This window comes from Phocoena phocoena, chromosome 11, assembly GCF_963924675.1.
Source record: "Phocoena phocoena chromosome 11, mPhoPho1.1, whole genome shotgun sequence".
Lineage (NCBI taxonomy): Eukaryota > Metazoa > Chordata > Mammalia > Artiodactyla > Phocoenidae > Phocoena > Phocoena phocoena.
In genome coordinates, this window is record NC_089229.1 from 59,079,039 (window position 1) to 59,101,458 (window position 22,420).

The following is a 22,420-nucleotide window of genomic DNA, read 5'->3' on the forward strand; positions in this document are numbered from 1 at the left end:
TATTTTTTTTTTCTCTTTTACCTTCTAGGAATTTACAAGGGAATAATCTTGGATAAAAGACTTAGCCACAAGGATTATCACAGCGTTATTTATAGTGATCAATAGCTGGAAACAATGTAATATACAATAGAGAATTGGTTGAGTAAATGTGTACCATAGTACAGTTAGAAGACCATGAAGATGTTTAAAATTATACTGAAGAATATTTGTCAGACAGATAAATGGAAAAAGCAAGTTATAAGATATTAGTAGTATGTTCCTATTTCCCAATAAAAGTGCAAGTATGGTTAGGAAAAAAGATTAGAGGGATATATACTAAATTGATAACATGCATTGTCTCTGGTGGTGGAATTTTGAGTGACTTCTTTTTGCTTGTCTATGTTATTAAAATTTCTACATTGAATATGTATTTGTAATAAATTAGGGGGAAAAATTACTCTTTATTTTATTTTTATTATTATTTTTACTTTATTTATTTATTTTTGGCTGCATTTGGGTCCGTTACTGCTCACGGGCTTTCTCTAGTTGTGGCGAGCGGGGGCTACTGCAGTGTGCGGGCTTCTCATTGCAGTGGCATGTCTTTGTTGTAGAGCATGGGCTCTAGGTGCCTGGGCTTCAGTAGTTGTGGCACGTGGGCTCAGTAGTTGTGGCTTACGGGCTCTAGAGCGCAGGCTCAGTAGTTGTGGTGCGTGGGCTTAGTTGCTCTGCGGTATGTGAGATCTTCCCAGACCAGGGATCAAACCTGTGTCCTCTGCATTGGCAGGTGGACTCTTATCCACAGTGTCACCAGGGAAGTCCCTCAGAGACTTTAAATGTAGTCTTCTGATCCAATGCAGTCTTCCTCGTGGCCTGTTAGTAGTGTCAAGTCTGTTAAGAAAATGTCCTCCAAAGATCTTGTAGAGTTTTGCTATGCCTTTTAAAAGACCAGCAAGGGACTTCCCTGGTGGTTCAGTGGTTAAGACTCCACCTTCCAATGCAGGGGACGCGGGTTTGATCCCTCGTCGGGGAACTAAGATCCCACGTGCTGTGGGGCAGCTAAGCCCATACACCACAACTAGAGAGCCCGCTTGCCCCTTAACTACTGAACTTGTGTGCTCTGGAGCCCGTGTGCCACAACTAGAGAAGCCTACGTACCACAACGAAAGATCCCACCTGCCACAAATCAGACCCGATGCAGTCAAAAAAATAAATAAGTAAAAATAAAAGACCAGCAAAATTCTGGTCACTGTCACTACATGCTTTAGAAACAGAATATTCTCTGACATTTAGTTATATCAAGAGAGAGATAATAGGATTGGTGATGGTACAACAAAATTTTAAAATATTTATTTATTTATTTGGCTGCACCAAGTCTCAGTTGCAGCACACAGGATCTTTGTTGCTATGTGTAGGATCTTTTTAGTTGTGGCATGCAGGATCTTTAGTCAAGGCATGTGGGATCTAGTTCCCTGACCAGGGATTGAACCCGGGCCCCCTGCATTTGGAGTGTGGAGTTCTAGCCACTAGACCACTAGGGAAGTCCCAAAAGTTTTTAAAGATATTATTAAATGGTGCTATTTGAAGAAAGGCAAAAGTTAAAATTAATACTTAGCCTGAAGAGGAAAACTGACCAATAAAATAATGTGTAGGTAACATTCAGTGTTATTCATATAATCCTAGAACTACAGAGTAGCTCTTAAAAGAGTAGAATTTGGCAACATGTAAAAGGAAATACTGTTTTATGAGTGAGGACATAAAAATATGTAACAGTTCCTAGTACATAGGTTATGGTAAAAGTTGAGTCCATACCTGAAAGTTTACAGTGGAAAGTTAGGGAACCAATTACAATATTGAGATTGCTTAAAATAAAATTCTGAGAAGTTTTAAGTAAATAATTATTGACTAGATTGGGGTTGGGCCTACAGGCTAATATACTGTTTGCTTCTTAATGATAATTTCAGGACAGAACATTCGCTTTAAGAAGCCATAATTTTAACTCATTATAATAGTAACTCTGGTCTTTTGTCCAGATAAGATGTTTTTCTCTTTTTTTTAATAGCTTTATTGAGATATAATTCATATATCATACAACTCATCCATTTAAAGTATATAATTCAGTGTTTTTTTTATATATTCACAGGGTTGTACAGCTATCATCATAGTCTAATATTAGGACATACTCATCATCCCCAAAATAAACCCCATACCCATTAGCAGTTTTTCTCATCTGCTCCCTCTGCCCCACCCCACTAATCAACCACTAAGTTTTTTCTATATATGTAAGTTTGCCTTCATATAAATGGTATCATACAATTCATGGTCTTTTGTGACTGGCTTCTTTCACTTAACATAATGTATTCCAGGTTTATCCCTGTTTTAGGATGTGTCATTACTTCATTTCTTTTTATTGTTAGATAATCTTAGGTTGTATTGATATATCACATTTTATCTACCCCTCAGTTGATGCACATTTGGGTTTTCATTTTGTGGCTACTATGGCTAATGTTGCTGTGAACATTCATACAAGTTTTTGTGTGGATATGTGTTTTCGTTTCTCCTGGGTATATACCTAGGAGTAGAATTGCTAGGTCATATAGTAAACTCCATGTTTAACTTTTTGAGGAACTACCAAACTGTTTTCCAAAGTGGCTGTACTATTTTATGTTCCCAACAGCAGTGGGTGCAGACATGGTCTCTAGATGTAATCTGTGCCGTTTCTTTAACTTCATATATTTGTCCTATATATGATTTCTATGCTATCTAACTTGATTCAAAGACATCAGCTTCCTTTATGACTTTTAAGAATATTAAATAAAACTTTTAAATTTATTTCTTTAGGTCTGTCATCTGATGCCAAGCCTATGGTGAGATATCTTTTTTTTTTCTTAACCTTGAGAGCCAAATCTTAACTCTGTATAGTTAGTTAAGTTACAGATTTCCTTCTCCCCAGATCAGAGGAAGCTGAGATAATATGAGTTTGGTGACTGTTTTCAGTACAGTGTCTTATGTCCTAAATAGAAAGAATTGTTTGAGGCACTGAGGGGTCAGGAAAATTGCTGCATCTTCAAAGTCATTATAAACATCTTCCTTCCTACCACTCCTCTTGAAAAGGGTAGATTTTGTTAGCTAGAGGGCAATCCATATAACTCTTTGTTTTATGGTACTGGAGTTTTAGGGCCTCATGCAGTGGCTTTGGATAATGTCAGACTCTTAATTACCACAAGAGAATCTGTGGAAGCAACTTATGAGTTCTATTTTGTAGATACTGATAATTTTCAACACTACCTGTCAAATACCAGAGAATAAAGACTAGGATAGTACGCTTTCTGGACCATTATGACTTGTCAGCATGTTTAGAAAATGCAAGCAAATGCTGTGAAATATGTTTAGCTTTATGAAATCCTGCTGTTGGAATTACAGTTTAATAATATAAGTGAACGTGAAATGTTTTAGTAGTAGTAGTAGAAGTTAGTAGCAGTAGTAGTAGTAATGATAATGTCCCAAATATCCTTATGATAAGTCTTCTATATCAAGGCTTCCAAGAAAAAGGAAGGAAGAAAATTGAATTGGGTACTGGTAGTAGATTTGTGTTCTGAAGAACGGAGAGCTGCAGTGATAGTTTCTCTTTGCTAGGGCATAGGGTTAAGAACTACTTGCAAAGGCTATGTATAGGAATTAACAATTTTGGACTGTGAATGATGGACTTGTTTGGAGGTGATGATTTAGACATTTGTTTGCTTTTTCAAGCAGTGTTTGGCCTACTTTGATCTTAAACCCTCCCTAGGCTTTTGCCACCTTTGATGAATGAAAGAGGCAGGGCTGAATCTTCACTGCATTCCAGGAGAGAACTTTTAATAATTAGTGGTATGGATGAGTGCTGCTTAGTTTCCAAATTTGGCACATAGGGTATCTTTGATGTTGTATAGGCTTATTTGAATTCTTAGCTTTGGACCATAGTTTGTGCCTTCTGTGTTTTCTGTTTTGATTTTTTTCTTTTTTAAAATTTATTTATTTTTGGCTGCATTGGGTCTTCATTGCTGCATGCAGGCTTTCTCTAGTTGCGGTGAGCAGGGGCTACTCTTCGTTGCGGCACCTGGGCTTTTCATTGTGGTGGCTTCTCTTGTGGAGCACGGGCTCTAGGCGTGCAGGCTTCAGTAGTTGTGGCGCGTGGGCTCAGTAGTTGTGGCTCGCAGGCTCTAGAGCGTAGGCTCAGTAGTTGTGGGGCACAGGCTTAGTTGCTCCGCATGTGGGATCTTCCCGGACCAGGGCTCAAACCTGTGTCCCCTGCATTGGCAGGCAGATTCTTAGCTACTTTGCCACCAGGGAAGTCCCTGATTTTTTTTTTTAATATTTTTTTTTCCTATGTTTTTTGTAGGTTAACCTGGATAAGTTAAAGGAAAGAGCTCAAAGATTTGGTTTGAATGTCTCTTCAATCTCCAGAAAGGTAAGGTACTATTTTTGCAACATTAGAGCAGCTTGGGGCTACATAGTTTGGAAATGACTGTCCTAAGAATAGAACTGGCTACTCAGCACTTCATTTAATGCAGTCCTTTGAGTATCACCTCCTCTCACTGACTATTGATTACATTATGGCTATTGTTTAACAAAGTTAATTGTTTTTTTCTACAGATTGTTTGCATAGCTGCCATGCTGGCTGTTAGAACAAGGTTTATATTTCTCTTTATTGAGTTCAGTGACGTTACATCTGCTTTAACTTCTGATATAGGCATAATGGAAATTAAATAATCAGGGGAAGACAGTCTTGTCTTTAGGTCAAAGGTACCTAAAAGTAAAATTTGGAGGTTCTTTGGAACAAAACTGAGAAAATTGTTTCATTCTTTCTGCCCCTCTGCTAACTGATACTGTTTAGTGTAAGCAAGATGACTTTGTTGACACCATGCTGTGGGGAGTGATCAATTCTACAGGGCATTGTTATGTTTGGAGTTTTGCTATGCACATTGGAGAAAATGCTAAGGACTTTCCTGTTTGCCTAGAGCCGGTAGTCTCTTAATCTTTGTTCTGTGAGAATGAGAGCACGTTTCTTGGTTGTTGAAGTGGTGGCAGGATTAAAGGAAGACTATTTCAAACCAGAAAAACCATCATTAGGAAAAAAAAAATTATTTCCCACTAAATATGGAAGCATTTAGCTCTCTAGAAATCCATTAGAAGAAACTTACCTGACGGTAGTTATATTTTTGCTCAGAAAAGAAAAATTGAGTATATAAAAATAAACATTAGTTGTGTCCCTGTGAGACTCATAACCTTGTACACAACTGTGCTTCATCTTCCTTCCCTTTGGGTTACATTTTTTGTGTTTACCAGAAATATAACATCATGTCTTTTTGCCCAACTTGATGCTGAGACCATCGGTATTCAGTAGGAGTATTTGGTGGTTTATGTGGAATAAAGTAAAGGAGTTGAGAGGTAGGCAGAATATATGATTCTTAAACCACAAGCAGCTTAATAGGGAAGCATTATTATAAGCCAGAAGTCATTTGTGTTTTGCAAGATGGTGAGGGGAAAAGGTGCCTTGGATCCGTGACCCTTCTTATCATCTATCTCCTTGTTTTGTATATGAGGCCTAGGTATCTGAGAATCTCATCAATAACTTCACTCCTTTAGGGAATTGTATGAGTTTGTGTGTTGGAGGACGGAGGGAACAAAAGGTACCCACTGAACTGAGAAGGTATCTTGATACTGAAAAATGAGGCAGGCAGCTCCATATATATAATCAATGGAGTAGTTTATTATAGGGTAACTTACTTACAGGGTAGGATGAGGTAGACGACAATCTGGAAGCATTCACAGCTGCACTCCACACTGCTGAGGGGCCATTGGGCCAATTTTATACTTATAGTTAACCCAGGGTTTGGGGGTACATGCTTGGAAACAGGAAGTGCATTCCCAAGTCAAGATTTATGAATGGGTAACTAGTCTTGTGGGCACCATGAATATATCAGTGAAGGTCGTCATTGTTGTTTAGAGACTAACAGAGTATAGAGACCACCCAGACCTAATGATCATTAAACAATATCTATTAACTACAGAGCCCTTGATGACAGAGAAGAGTTGTACTACACAGTACAGCCCTAGGTAGAGTCAGTGGAAGGACAGGAAGAACTGAATGGACACAAGATGGCATCAGTTATGCCAACAGCCATACATTGTGTGTTCTATCAAACTTAACAAAATTGAACACGATATCTCTTACAACTTAGCTCATAGGGACACATTCCTAAGAGGAATTGTCTGTCACTCTGTGCTGCCCACCTGAGTTATACAAGGATATCAGTCTTTTCCCTTCCCTTCCCTGGAATCTTTCTCTATATTTGACCTGTTTTCAGCCTCCACAGGAGGCTGAGTAAAACATGAAGGGATACATTTATTGATTTTGAGCAAATTACTAAACTTCTTTGATCCTCATCTATAAAACTGGGAGTAACACCTAACATCATGTTTGTGTAGAATAAATGTGTATTTGTAGTTCCCTAACATAGTGACACTTTGACCCTCTATAAATTTTATTTTTGTTTTTATGTATTTTTAATGTATTTTTTAATGCTTTAAAATTTTTATTTACTTTTTTTTTTTTGGCTGCGTTGGGTCTTTGTTGCTGCGCGCAGGCTTTCTCTAGTTGTAGGGAGCAGGGACTACTTTTTGTTGCGGTGCGTGGGCTTCTCATTGTGGTGCGTGGGCTTCTCATTGTGGTGCATGGGCTTCTCATTGTGGTGCCTTCTCTTGTTGCGGAGCTCGGGCTCTAGGTACACGGGCTTAGCAGTTGTGGCACCAGGGCTCAGTAGTTGTGGCTCTCAGGCTCTAGAGTTCAGGCTCAGTAGTTGTGGTGCACGGGCTTAGTTGCTCCGCAGCATGTGGGATCTTCCCGGACCAGGGATCAAACCTGTGTCCCCTGCATTGGCAGGAGGATTCTTAACCACTGCGCCACCAGGGACGTCCAGATCCTCAATAAATTTTAGTTTCCTTCCTTGGTTTTCAGTTCTGGTTTTATCACTTTGAGTCAATTAACTTCTGTGTTTCAGTTGATCATTGATAGGATTACAGTTCCCATTTTAAATTCTAAAGGGTTAAAATGAGATAATGGTAATTGGCAGAACTCTAACTGTATGAGCTCTGTTCTCTAATAACATTCATTGTGACACATATGTTCTAGAGTAGTGCTTTGCGAATTCTGTGACGAAAGACTAGTTTTTAAAATTTTCCAATTCATTGTCGAGAGGTACTTTTGCGAAATAAAATAAAAATGTCAAAGAAATGTTAAATTACTTGGAAGTTTCTAAACACTCTCAATTTCTGGACTTATTTCTAGACTGATAAACGGTTTAGGGATCAAGCACTAGGAGGCAGACCACATTTTAAGTAGCACTATACTAGAGTATACACGATTTCTTCCAAGGACCACTTCGCTTGGAGGCTTATGACTTTCTGAGATGTCCTTTTTGAGTATAGGTTCCATTTACATTGATCATAAATCCTGATTTTCAGAATTATCCTAATTTCAATGGTTTGTTCTAAGTTGCCTCACAAACCATTAAAATGTCCCTGCTATTTTGCTATCTAGACTACCACTGTTCAGTAGAACCTTCTGTGATGATAGAAATATTCTACAAAATATTGTTCTATTAAATAATCTGTTATCTAATATAGGCATATCTCAGAAATATTGTGGATTCAGTTGCAGACCACCACAATACAGTGAATATTGCAGTAAAGTGAGTCACAAATAAGCAGTGTACATACCTAAATTGAAAACTACTTTATTGCTAAAATAAAAGTGCTAACCATCATCTGAGCCTTCAGCAAGTTGTGATCATTTTGCCAGTGGAGGGTCTTGCCTCTATGTTGACGGCTGCTGACTGATCAGGATGGTGGTTGCTGAAGGTTGGGGTGGCTGTGACAGTTTCTTTTCTTTTCTTCCTTTTTCTTTTTGCCAAAAATGCATTTTTTATTTTAAAAATTCTTGCTTTTAATGTCCTCAAACAACCAATGCAACCAAGTGGCATTCTGAACCTCAGACTGCCAAGGAGTGACTAAGATGCAGCTGAAATAATTGTGTTGTAAGATAATTTATGCTTATTATTTATTTTTAAAAATTCAGCTTTATATACGAAAAAAGATGTTTCAGTTCCTTCCTAAATTTAGTACAAAATGCAGTGTATAGAAATATTATATCTATTCCTTGTTCCTGAATGTTACTTTCACATAATTAATAGATTCTCCAAATTACTTTGCGTTACAAAATCACTTGAAGTAGAATTAAGGATCGGACAGATATATAAATTACATTATAAAATTAATTTAGAACTATATAAAATAAATCATCTTTGTCCAGGAGTTGTACAAAATGAAGGAAATATTATATGTAGTTTAATATATATGTAGTAAATATAAATCATATGCTGTGTGGAGTTCTAGACAAATGTGTTTCCTAGGCAATTTCTTAAAATAAAACAACAATGGGGCTTCCCTGGTGGTGCAGTGGCTGAGAGTCCGCCTGCCGATGCAGGGGACACAGGTTCGTGCCCTGGTCCAGGAAGATCCCACATGCCGCAGAGCGGCTAGGCCCGTGAGCCATGGCCGCTGAGCCTGTGCGTCTGGAGCCTGTGCTCCGCAATGGGAGAGGCCACAACAGTGAGAGGCCCGTGTACCGCAAAAAAACCCCAAAAAACAATGAAGTTTGCCACATTGATTGACTGACTCTTCCTTTCACAAGTTATTTCTCTGTAACATGCAATGCTGTTTGATATCATCTTACCTACAGTAAGTTCTTTCAGAATTGGAGTCAATCCTTTCAAACCTGGCTGCTGCTTTATCAATTAAGTTTATGTAACATTCTAAATTCTTTGTTGTCATTTCAGCAATATTCACAGCATCTTCTCCAGGAGTATATTCCATCTCAGGAAATCACTGTCTTTGCTCATCTGTAAGCAACTCCTCATCCGTTCAAGTTTTACCATGAATCGTAGCAATTCAGTCCCATCTTCAGGCTCTACTTCTAATTCTAGTTCTTTGGCTGTTTGCACCACATCTGCAGTTACTTCCTCTACTGAAGTCTTGAACCCCTCAAAGTCATCCATGAGGGTTGGAATCAACTCTTTCCAAACTCCTGTTAATGTTGATTTTTTTTTTACCTCTCTCCATGAATCACAGATGTTCTTAATGGCATCCAGAATGGTGAATCCTTTCCAGAAGGTTTTCAATTTGCTTTGCCCAGATCCATCAAAGGAATCACTACGTGTGGCCTTATGAAAAGTATTTCTTAAATAGTAAGATTTGAAAGTTGAAATTACTCCTTGATCCGTAGGCTGCAGAAGGGATGTTGTGTTAGAAGGAGTGGAAACATTAATCTCACTGTACATCTCCGTCAGAGCTCTTGGGTGGTGACCAGGTGCATTGTCAGTGAGTAGTAATACTTTGAAAGGAATCTTTTTTTCTGAGCAATGTGTCTCAACAGTAGGCTTAAAATATTCAGTAAACCATGTTGTAAGCAGACGCTCTGTCATCCAGGCTTTGTTGTTCCATTTATAGAACACAGGCAGAGCCCTAGGATTTTCGGAATGGTAAATGAGCATTAGCTCCAACTTAAAGTCACCAGCTGCATTAGCCCCTAACAAGGGAGTCAGCCTGTCCTTTGAAGCCAGGCATTAACCTCTCCTCTCTAGCTGTGAAAGTCCTAGATGGCACCTTCTTCCAATGTAAGGCTGTTTCATCTATATTGAAAATCTGTTGTTTGGTGTAGCCACCTTCATTAATTATCTTAACTAGATCTGGACAACTTGCTGCAGCTTCTACATCAGCACTTGCTGCTTCACCTTACACTTTTATGTTATGGAAGTGGCTTCTTTCCTTAAACCTCAGGAACCAAGCTCTGCTAGCTTCAGACTTTCGCAGCTTTCTCACCTCTCTCAGCAGCCTTCATAGAATTGAAGAGAGTTAGCACTTTCCTCTGGATTAGGCTTTGATTTAAGGGAATGTTATGGCTGGTTTGATCTTCTATCCAGACCACTTAAACTTTTTTTCACATTAGCAATAAGACTGTTTCTCTTCTCTTTCTAAAGTTCCTTGCAGTAGCACTTTTAATTTCCTTCAAGGACTTTTTCTTTGCATTCACATCTTGGCTAACTGTTTGGTACAAGAGGCCTAGCTTTTGGCCTCTCTCAGCTTTTGACATGCCTTTCTAGCTTTTGATTTAAAGTGAGAGATGTACAACTCTTCCTTTCACTTTAACAGTTAAATAACCCATTGTAGGGTTATTAATTGGCCTCATTTCCGTATTGTTGTGTCTCAGGAAATAGGGAGGCCTGAGAAGAGGGAGAGAGATGGGAACGGCCGGTTGGTGGAGCAGTCAGAGCACACATATTTATTAAGTTCTCTGTCTTTTATGGGCATGGTTTGTGGTGCCCCCAAACAATTATAGTAGTAACATCAAAGATCACTGATCACAGATCATCATAACACATATAATAACGATGAAAAAGTTTGAAATGTTGCAAGAATTATGAAAATGTGACACAGACATGAAGTGAGCAAATGCTGTTGGAAAAATGGCTCCAGTAGACTTGCTCAACATAGGGTTGCTGCAGACCTTCAGTTTGTGAAAAGTACAATATCTGTGAAGTACAAGTCGAAGCACAATGAAACAAGGTATACCTATACACTAGTCATTAGCCACGTGGTTATTGATCACCTGAAATGTGATCAGTAGTCACATGCGGCTAATGATCAGTATAGTCACACAATAGCTAGTGTGACTAGGAACTGAATTTTTAATTATTTTAAATTTAAGTAGCCACGTGTGTATTGGACAACTCAAGTCCAGCTTATATCTCCCACACAGCTTTCATACTTGGAAGTAGAATAGAAATCTTATCAGACCACCTGTTTGGATCACTGTTTCCATAGCCCAGAGTTTTTTAGTACTTGTAGAATATAAGCAGTTTCAGAGTGAATTTGTAGGAGGAGAGAAATTGGAGGAAAGGGAATAAGAGATAAGCAGAGGAACTGTTCTTTTTTTCAAGTAACTTTTTTTCTAGAACGTAGTGTTCTAGACCCAAATCATGAAATTGCAACTGGCTGCGTTGTCAGTAAGAGTTGCTTTGTTCGGAGTCCTGTGTTTAACAGTTCTGTATCACCAGAGATGATTTGCAACCTAGTATTGGCTTGACCAGAGGTTAGTGATATGATTAAATTTGTATTTATGGAACAGCCAGAGCAGCACAATTATGTCCACCTCATCCTGGGGTCCTGGGTTCCAGTATAGCCTCCTCCTGTGTAATTTGGTCATCTGTCTTTAAGTTTTACAGTTGTCCAGGCACAGATTTTATTCGGTTAGATATGGTGCAAATAGTGGAGGTTAACAGGTGATATGAAGAAACCTCTTCTTCATCCTAGTATCCTAAAAGGGGCAATGAGAGAGACCCACTCTCTGTCACCTCATTGCATGGAGTTTGTGTTTGCTTGATCCAGCTTAAGGCCCTCATTGCATCATGGTTTCTCCTCAGTAGAATCTGCTGCATACCAGTGGATATGATAAAGAGAGAGAATGTGTGAGAGGAGTGAGCCGTAGTGTTTGTGACAGATTTTTTTTTTTTAATTTTTATTTATTTATTTATTTATTTTTGGCTGTGTTGGGCCTTCGTTTCTGTGTGAGGGCTTTCTCTAGTTGCGGCGGGAGGGGGCCACTCTTCATCTCTGTGCACAGACCTCTCTCTCTCGTGGCCTCTCTTGTTGCGGAGCACAGGCTCCAGACGCGCAGGCTCAGTAGTTGTGGCTCACGGGGCTAGTTGCTCCGCGGCATGTGGTATCTTCCCAGACCAGAGCTCGAACCCGTGTCCCCTGCATTAGCAGGCAGATTCTCAACCACTGCGCCACCAGGGAAGCCCCCAGATTTTTTTTTTTAACTGTCACAATCTGACCATCTCCTCTTCATATTTTAGATATATGGCTTCAGCATATTATAAATTTGAGGGTATCGAATTTCTGCTGTTCTTCCTTGGCTAACTTTTGCATGACTGCTTATATATTTCACTTTTCAGCTCCACTAGTATACTGTACACATTAGGCAGTACACAGAAACTTCAAGAAATGTGCCCCCCCTCAACCATCTTCCCTCTCTCCCCCTGCCCAAGAAAAAGACCTGTCTGTTCATGTTTCCAGCTCAAGTCTCAGTAAATAGAATCCTGTTGGTTTAGGATAATGGGAAGTGACAGGGCAAAGAATGGCACTGGCATTTATGGACATTTTTTACACAAGAGACTGTAAATTGTCCCCTCCAACTCTTTCGACTATTTGAGGATAGAATGGCATGCCTTTTCTCCTATAAGCTTCATAGTGACAGTGGGCTGAGAAACCTCCCAGCCCCTCAAACAAAACAAAACCCAGATAAATAACCTCTGCCTGGTTGGTTCTGATTGATCACCAGCTAAGTTTTCAGTCTTGTGCTTAACTGGTTGTTTTTTTTTCTCTGTCAGTTTTCCATGCCTCCCAAGAGAAGTAGCGTTTGGGTCAGTCCTCTTGGTGAAGGACTTGGCCTGGCACATAAGAAATTCATCTCTAAAAGGAATGGGTAAGGGAAATAGATGGGAAGCCAGCTCAGTTAATATATGATGGTCATAGGACATTAGTTTTGGTAGAAATTAGGTCTGGGCTTAGAGATGTATTGTTAACTGATGTAGCTAATTTGCATGGATTGTTTTTTTCATTTGTTTATTTTCAAACATTGACACATTTGGGAAAGTGAAACTTGATACTTGAGGAAGTTACAGGAAATCCAGCTAGCTAAGTATTACAAAGAAACACAAACGAAAACACCAGGCCCAGGCACTAAGCAGAAAACTGGAGTGTGGTTTATACTTTTCTCCCTTCCCGAGAATGTGAGGGGCATGTGTTACTGCTTCTTGATTCTTGATTAGTAGTAGTAAATGTTGACATTAGTACATCTTCCTTACTTCTCTACTAGGATATTACTGAGTTTTCCGTACTTGTAGTTCTTCATATAGGTAACTGTCCTAATGAGTTATCTTAAGGGGCCTGTAAACCCTAAAGGCTACGTTTTCCATGTTCATGCTTTTTGCCAGTTTTCTTCCCTGATGAATGTTCTGTGATACACAGTGTTAGAATATATTGATAAAAACGAATTAAATATTCCTCCACTGACTATCTTCTTATTGCTGAGGCTGGTAACTAAAAGAGTCTTGGGTGGCTGCAGTGATTAGTTTCATGAACCTTTCATATAATTGTATATTTTTGCTCACCATTTGTTGGGGATGGACCACTTCAGAGTGAGAGAGACATTGGACCTATTGCTTTTGAGGAGCTTGTCGCTGAAATGTGTTGAGATATCAAAGAGGAAACTGGGACAAAGAGTCAGTTCGAAGCACAGGAGGGCACAAGTGTCTTCTGTCATAACGGGTCCCCAACCTTTTTGGCACCAGGGACCGGTTTCGTGGAAGACAATTTTTCCACGGCCGAGGGGGGTGTGCGTGGGGGGAGGGTGGGGGTGGTTCAGGGGGTGATGGGAGTGATGGGGAGCGGCAGATAAAGCTTTGCTCGCTAGCCCGCCGCTCACCTCCTGCTGTGCGGCCCAGTTCCTGACAGGCCGTGGACCGGTACTGGTCCGTGGTCCAGGGATTGGGGACCCCTGTTGTAGCACACAAATTTCATTATGGCTTGTCTCCATTCACTGTCTTCTGGAAGGCCTATTTGTTTCTATCCAGATTCCCTTCCACCATCTGAAATAAATGAAGAATGTTTCTTCCCTTCAGCAGTGGGTTTTGGTACAGAGGTTAGTCAGTGGGATATGGAAAGAAGGAAGTTCACACTATAGATTTACTTTCTGTTTTTAAAATTATTTATTTAATTCATTTTTGGCTGTGTTGGGTCTTTGTTGCTGCGTGCGGGCTTTGAGCGGGGGCTACTCTGTTGTGTTGCGCGGGCTTCTCATTGCGGTGGCTTCTTTTGTTGTGGAGCATGGGCTCTAGGCGTGCGGGCTTCAGTAGTTGCAGTGTGCAGGCTCAGTAGTTGTGGCTCGCGTGCTCTAGAGCGCAGGCTCAGCAGTTGTGGCGCACGGGCCTAGTTGCTCCATGGCATGTGGGATCTTCCCGGACCAGGGCTCGAACCCGTGTCCCCTGCACTGGCAGGCAGATTCTTAACCACTGCGCCTCCAGGGAAGCCCCCACAGTATAGATTTAGAAGTTGAGGGAATTCCCTAGTGGCCTAGTCATTAGGACTCTGAGCTTCCACTGCCGGGGGGGCCCGGGTTCAGTCTCTGGTCAGGGAACTAAGATCCTGCAAGCTGCGTGGCATGGCCACAAAAAAAAATTTGGTCACCAGCCTTCTCAGAGGGTCTATAATTGGGACTTGTTAACTAGTTTAGGCATGTATATACGAACCTGTTCCAAAGGAAGAACTGTGGGACTGTGCCTAGGACATTGTCAACGTGGAACTGTAAGGACCTGAGGAACCATAAGCTATGGTGAGGAGTTTGGTAGAATATTTTTTAAAGAGGTAGGAGATTTAGATCCCAGGAAAAGTAGCATGCTGAGTAGGTTTGGGTTCTTTCCAACCACATATATTCAAGCAGCGGTACTTAGGCCAAGGGCAACACTTAATTCTCTATTTCCTTTTCTCATGGTGCCCCATGAGACCAAGAAAATTGCAGGTAGTAGGATTGCAGATGGAAAAAACTTCAGTGTAGATCCTCTCAGTCATCGTATTTCATTGATAAAGGGCTTTGGGGGGAAATTTCCCTCCCCTCCTCCTTCATCCTAGATTGTCATTTTCCCCAAAAATGCTTCTTCCACTTGAAAAATTGTATTATTTTAACTTACATTAACCAACAAGAAAAGACGATAAGAACAGGTTATATAGTACATAGAGATGGCAGTTGAGAGTGGCTATTAGAGAAGATGAATTTCAGAAAAGCCAAGACCCAACTCCACATAGTCCTCAGCATTTCTGAGAGCATTTTAGGACCCAACTAAGGTCTAACCAGTCCTTTAAATCCCCTTCTTAATTCATAATAATTTGAAAATAAATATTAGGCTTTTTTTTTCTTCTACATCCTCCTCTAAGATAAAAACACATACACTGCTGTTTCTGTACCCATCCATTGGAACAAACCTTGAGGGAGTGGTGAAGGAGCTGTTTAAAGAGGAAACAAGGGCTTCCCTGGTGGCGCAGTGGTTGAGAGTCCGCCTGCCGATGCAGGGGACAAGGGTTCGTGCCCCGATCCGGGAAGATCCCACATGCCGCGGAGCGGCTGGGCCCGTGAGCCATGGCCGCTGAGCCTGCGCATCCGGAGCCTGTGCTCCGCAATGGGGGAGGCCACGACAGTGAGAGGCCTGCGTACCGGAAAAAAAAAAAAAAAAAAAAAAAAGAGGAAACAATAGGGAAAGCTCTCTGACCTCAGTTTATCCCTTCATCTGGTTCTTCATTTGTCCCTGCTGAGGAACAGAACTTGTCTTTTGTCTGTAACACAAATACATCTTTACCTCCCTCCCTTCCCACTCCCCCCTCCCCCACCCGCTCTTCTCACTCCCTTCTATTATGATTCCAATCAATGATGTCATTATGTGTGCCATTCAAATGCTGTTGAACCACTTGGCTATAGGAATTTGGAAGAGCAAAGAGGCAGAATGGAATTTTTCTCTCCTGCCCAGGGCTGTTGAAAATGGATTCTAATTTTAACTAGAGAAATAGGAATCAGGTTTTTCTTTGCTCAACTTCTACCCTCCCTCTATACCCTAAACCTGAAACACATACTTTTTACCTGGCCATGGTTGAGAAAAAAGTTGGACAAGAAATGTTAGGAATATAAATTAACCACTTCAGAGGAAAAACTTTAAAAATTGGGGGAAGTAAGATAAAATTTTTGGTGCTATATCAGCATTTGTGGCTGGTGTTTTGCCCTGTTCACTGTAAATTGGATTTTTGAGAAGTTTGTGATGGAGGGTTTATACTTCCCTAAGGTACGTGGTTGAGACCACTAGGATCTTGTACCACTTCATTTTATTTTTCTCTCTCTGATTTCATTCATTGAGTTTGAACCTAAAGAACTAGAGGCACAAAAGTTTGTAGTAAGAAAAAAAACTTACTCTCTTTTCTGTTTCCTCTGCTTGATACCCCGCCCCCACTAATGTCTTTGCATTCCTTCTTATAACGTGTCAGAATTGATGACTTCGATAAAAAACAAGTTTTATGCCTCTCTGTGGTCCCCCTTAGTCTTTGCCCCAAGAGTAAACATACCCTGGAAAAGGAGGGGAATACTGCATTCTGTTAAGTCTGTTTTACTTTTAAATACCTTCAGCTGTTTTTGCCAGCCAAGTTCTTCGGGTGGGGTCATTCTCTGAGTGCCAGTTTTTATTTTTTTAAAAAAAATTTTTGGCTGTGCTGCACGGCATGTGGGATCTTAGTTCCCCAACCGGGGATTGAACCTGTGCCCCCTGCATTGGAAGCATGGAGGCTTAACCACTGGACTGCCAGGATAGTCCCTGAGTGCCAGTTTTTAAAAAAGTGCCACTCTTAGACTCTTAGCATGTAAGGTTTTTAAAACCCACCTGTAAATCATATCTGATTGTATATCTAGTTGTATGTCTAATTTTGAGGTGACAGGTAGCTAGCTGGCTCTCTAAACAGAGCAATATCTGTCTGATCACTCCGCATACTCTCCCTAGCTGTAGTGAAATGTGAGCTAACCCTCTGAATCCAAGTCTGTCCATCCTTCAAATCTGTATGGGAGGAAAAAGTGTGGGGTGTTCTTTTGTTGTTTTTTTGGTTTGTGTTTGTTATTAATTTTTTGGGGGGTATGAAATTTAGGTGTTCAAACGTTCCTCATGATGTGAGCAGTAGCAGTATAGGAATGTTTAAGATGTATTTTAATACTTGAGAGACTAATACTTGAGTAATACTGTTTGTTAGGCTGACACTGATAAGGAGAGGTAACATTTTAAAGAATACATATGGGTTTGGTTCAAGTAAGGTTTAATAATAACATGATAGTTCACCCTCTTATGTACTCAATAAAATAGTAAAGTTGCTTTTTACGCCTGAAAGCTGAAACAGGTCAAATAAAATCCTATAGATTTTGAAGTTGCAAATGGGAATGAGACAGGGCATCAGATCATGAGATGTTTTATAGGAAGATACTTGGTAGTGATTTTTGCAAACTAGCAAAATCCCTGTTTTTAATAAAGTCTGAGGCCCCTTGTTAAGATCTAGAAAACGTTAACTCCTTTCCTCCCTTCCTTTTCCTTTGCTATTCTTTTCTCATATTTTTAAAGATAGTATTTTAATCCATTTTTACCTTCTCATCCCCAGAGCAGATTGTTAGGACGGATATAGAAATGTATTTTCAGAGGGTTCCACATTTGGATTTTATATCACATATTGAATCTTTAAATCCCTAGCAATGAAGATACCTTATTGAGAAGGAGATTATATTTGAAATGCTTGGTGTCTGGATGTTAGAAAGTATTTATTGGGTGAAGAGTTTATTTAGGTAGAGTAGAGGGGGGCAGTTTCAGAATTTTCACTGTCATGCTCATCTTGGGTATGAAATGTTTCAGGAGGAAGAGCAACTGGAAATGAACGAGCAGACTCATGAGATGAGAGGTTTTATATGATGGACCTGTTTAGTGCTCTATATGTACAAGTAAAACACATGAGCCTTAAGACAAAAGCCGTCTGTTCCTCTGTCTGTTCTCCACTTTATTGATACTCTCCCTCTTTCTCTATATCAGTTCAACAGAGAAAAAAAATACCTTTGTGTGCTTGAACCTGGTTGCCTCTCTCTTTTCCCCACGTATCTGAGGTGTTCCCAGATCTTGCTTGGGCATGTTCTTCCTGTATTGAACTCCCCTGGTGAAAGAGTTTCTGTTCCTCTATTTGAATTCTAGGAAGGCAGCAAGACCAGGTGTGCCTTAGAGCCAGCTGTGATTCCTTAATAGCTTTCTTTTCCCCTTCACATTCCTGCAGCTGAGATAACCTGTTTGTAGGAAGCATAAGCTTTTTTGGAAGGCCCCTAGTGCTTTGGGGGGAAAGTTGGAGTGGAGTAGCAGCCTATTGGATTTTTGTGAGAGTTTTTTTGTTGTGGGGGTGGGGTGGGGGTTTGTTTGTTTGTTTTGGTTTTTTGGTCTAAACTGTCTCGAAGCTATTTGCAATTATTCTCAACTGTTGCTGCACATAAGGGTCACCAGGGGTCCCTTACAGTTCTCTAGGCTCTTGCTTTTGAGATTCAGATTTATTAGGTTGGGGCGAAGCCAGAAATCTGCATTTTAAAATGTCAGGCGAAAAGAATCTGCTTTCCTAGCACTCATTGTAAATTTCTGAATGCTCAGGTAACTGTTGTCCTTCATTCTCTGTATATTTTGGCTAAGACAGAATTCACCTCCCCTCAGAAGGTTTTAGCTTCCCTCTATTGACTTGACATTTCTGCCAAGCTCTGCATCGCTTATCCTTAAAAGCAGCAGCTTCCTGATGTTTAAGGGAGGGAGGTGGGGACTTTTTAATAGAAACTTGGTTTCCAGGGGTCTCAAGTGTGAAGCCTTCATTTCCTCCACCTTCCTTGCTTTGTCCTACAGTCAGCTAGAGCAAGACCGAGACGACCTCCTCCGGGGTTGGACAAGAGTGGGGGTTGGGGAAGAAGCTTGATTTGGACAAGAGAGAAGAAGTGATGGGAGCTAGTGACTCAGAAGAGTGTTTGGTTTTGAGCTGACTGTGTACTGGGGCTTCAAATACTGTAAAGATAGGAGGAGATACAGTTCCTGGTAGTCTCTAATTCTGGTGTTGCTTTACAGTTCCTGGCATCCTTCTGGCTCTAGAAGGTTGAATCTGATCTCAACAGTTAAAAGGATTGTTGAGAGTAGGTAAGATTGTTGTACTCGGAGGTGTGTTATGTGTATATGTGTGGCGGTATTAGAGTATCTCTTTACTCTGTGTGTGCTAAGATGATGGACTAGACCCTCTGCTAGTCCAGTCCTTCACCTTTAGTCCTGCTTAGGCTCTGTGCATTGGTCTTTAGGACCACCTCGTGTTCTGTGGTCTGGCTGGCATAAATGCTGAGGAATAAACATGTTCAAATGAATTTCAGAAACTGGGGCAGGGAGGTGACAGCTGTGTGTTTAAGCATTAAAGTGTTTCTGAGAGAAAAACCATCAGTTGCTGTCATTCACCCTGAGAGTATGAAATTAGAAGCCCACTCACCCTGGAGTGTTTCATAACCTTTACCTCTGGGAAGTCAAGGCCATGTCATTATTAATCTACCATTGCCTGAAAGCCCCCAGGCACTGCTTTTCATCCTGCCATCAGTCACGTGGCAGTGAAAGTCAGGAAAGTCACCAGAAGGCTCCCTGTCTTCCTTTTTGCCTCACTCTTACCTTACATTCCCTTGGAAAATCAAATTGGCCTGAGAACTATTAACATCTTAGTATGGTAATTCAATTACAAAAGGAGGCAATTATTTGGGTTTTTTTTTTTTTTTGCAAACTGATCATCCGTAGTTCACTATCAGCCTCTCTTCCATCACTCCAGGGAAAAGACTTCTGAGAAAATAACTGTTAAAGTAGGATAAATAAAGTGGCGTGGTTTAGGTCCTGTTGGGAATATATATGAGACTCTTACACATTGAACAGTGTTGGATGTGGGCAATAGCTCAGTCATTAAAACAGCTATAGGAGAAGGGCCAACTCCAACTCAGCAGTACCTAAGCTTCCCTGAAATGTCCCTTTCTACTTGTAAGGATATCTCTGACTGAATTGTTTAGATTGGAATTTCTGCTTCTCATACATAGTGTAAGAAGGAATGATGTGGGTGAGCTCGTTGTACTGACCAGAAAAAATACCTGGCTTGGTTAATTCTTTTGGTCTCCTATAAGAACAGTGAGGATATCTTTTATTTGAATTCAGTAAATACTCTTGCTTTGTGTTTTGGGATTTACTGAGTTCAAATTCCCTACATAAGCCTGGTTACATTTGGGTCACTGTTTTGTTTCTCCTAGTTTATCTCTGTGATCCAGAGTGGCACTGGTAATAAGATTGAAAAAGGTGAATACTTGGGCTTCCCTGGTGGCACAGTAGTTAAGAATCTGCCTGCCAGTGCAAGGGACACGGGTTGGAGCCCTGGCCCGGTAAGATCCCACATGCCCCGGAGCAACTACGCCCGTGCACCACAACTACTGAGCCTGTGCTCAAGAGCCTGCAAGCCACAACTACTGAGCCCACGCACCACAACTACTGAAGCCTGCAAGCCTACAGCCTATGCTCTGCAACAAGAGAAGCCACTGCAATGAGAAGCCCGCGCACCACAACTGGAGAAAGCCCGCACACAGCAACAATGACCCAACAGAGCCAAAAATAAAAACAAATAAATAGGACTTCCCTGGTGGCACAGTGGTTAAGCATCCGCCTGCCAATGCAGGGGGCACGGGTTCGAGCCCTGGTCTGGGAAGATCCCACATACTGCAGAGCAACTAAGCTTGTGTGCCACAACTACTGAGCCTGTGCTCTAAGAGTGCCCATGAGCCATAACTACTGAAGCCCGCGCGCCTAGAGCCCATGCTCCGCAACAAGAGAAGCCATCACATGAGAAGCCCGCACACCACAATGAAGAGTAGCCCCCGCTCGCCACAACTAGAGAAAGCCCGCACACAGCAACAAAGACCCAACGCAGCTGAAAATAAATAAATTTATTTATTTAAAAAAAAAAAAGTGAGTGCTTTAGCACAGCCCATGGGGTGCTAATTAAATCAAAGTAGACTCCTTTTGGCAGAGCAAATAACCCTAGCACACTAAGCTCGAAGCAGTATTCTTTATTGTATTCAGGATAAAATTAGTAAGTTTTGAAAAATGTTCACCTGAATTTGAATCTTGAAGACACAAGTTGGGTTTGGAAGGTAAAGCTGGAACTCCATTTTGGGTAGAGATTTTATTTCATTTATTTTATAAAATTATTTATTTATTTGTTTAGGCTGTACCGGGTCTTAGTTGCGGCACACGGGATCCTTAGTTGTGGCATGCGGGATCTAGTTCCCTGACCAGGGATCGAACCCGGGCCCCCTGCATTGGGAGCATGGAGCCTTACCCACTGGACCACCAAGGAAGTCCCTGGGTAGAGATTTTATCTATGGTGCTCTTTGCTATAAAAAGAGGCAATCACTTTAGAAAGCATCTGTGTGATATTCACGCTGCCACTTGTTGCAGCTGATCTTCCACTTGGGACTTAATTCCTGGCTACAGTGTATATGCCATGGAAACCACTGACAAGAGCCCTTCCTTAATATAAAATTTTGAGCTATAACTTTGTACTTCCATTCCCTCTCCTTTTCCTTCTTGGGGCACTGAGGTTGTTTTGGGTTTTTTTGTTTTTTAAAAAAAATTAATTCCATTGTATTTAGAGAGGAATAAGTTCTTAAAGGACCAGCACCAACCTTGTGACTAACTTTATGTCATCTTGTCTTCTAAGTTTCTACCTCTGGATCTGGGTGTTTGATCTCCATCTCTCTCTCTCTCCCTCTCTCTCTCTCCTCTCTCTCTCTCTCTCTCCATCTCTCTCTCTCCATCTCTCTCTCTCTCTCTCTCTCCATCTCTCTCTCTCTCTCCATCTCTCTCTCTCCATCTCTCTCTCTCCATCTCTCTCTCTCTCTCCATCTCTCTCTCTCCATCTCTCTCTCTCTCCCTCTCTCTCTCTCCATCTCTCTCTCTCCATCTCTCTCTCTCTCTCTCTCCATCTCTCTCTCTCCATCTCTCTCTCTCTCCATCTCTCTCTCTCTCCCTCTCTCTCTCTCCATCTCTCTCTCTCCATCTCTCTCTCTCTCTCTCTCTCTCCATCTCTCTCTCTCCATCTCTCTCTCCCTCTCTCTCCATCTCTCTCTCTCTCTCTCCCCCCCCCCCCCCCCAGCTCCCTAACAGGGATTGAACCACAGGCCTTGGCAGTGAAAGTCCCAAGTCCTAACCACTAGACCACCAGGAAATTCCCTGATCTCCGTCTCTTGATCTCATGTTTCTCTCTCACCTCAATACTTCTGGCCTCTCCTTTCTAATAGAAATATTTTCAAAACCACTTGCCAGGGACAGACCACACATTTTGCTCCAAACTTTATAGCAGTCAGTAGAAACAGGAAAACACAATTGTACTGTTTACAGTGATTTTCAAAAGGTAAAACTAACAAGTTGTTCAGCAAAAGCATAATTATTTGGGGTCTGGGAATCAGAAAGAAAATTTCCCCATGAGTCCTCAATATGCAGTAATGTAATGAACAATGGCACACATCTTTATAGTCATTCAGTTGTGAATTCATAAGCCCTGTGAGGTTAAAGATTTTTGTCTTATTCATCTCTCTATTCCCAATGCCAGAAAACAGTGCCTGACCCAAAGTAGGCTCTCAGTGGTTATTTGAATGACTAGTGGATGAATGGTTTAATTTTATGGTTTC

General features: G+C 41.0%; 1 protein-coding gene across 1 annotated transcript in view; it reads left to right on the forward strand.

Annotated features, from left to right (window-relative positions):
- The window catches only part of SARNP (SAP domain containing ribonucleoprotein), a 52,710-nt gene that overhangs the window by 21,659 nt on the left and 8,631 nt on the right, over positions 1 to 22,420 (forward strand). The window contains exons 8-9 of the mRNA XM_065887753.1: positions 2,818 to 2,843; positions 4,355 to 4,423. Coding sequence (XP_065743825.1) covers positions 2,818 to 2,843; positions 4,355 to 4,423 — 95 coding nt within the window. The remainder of the gene's footprint in view (positions 1 to 2,817; positions 2,844 to 4,354; positions 4,424 to 22,420) is intronic.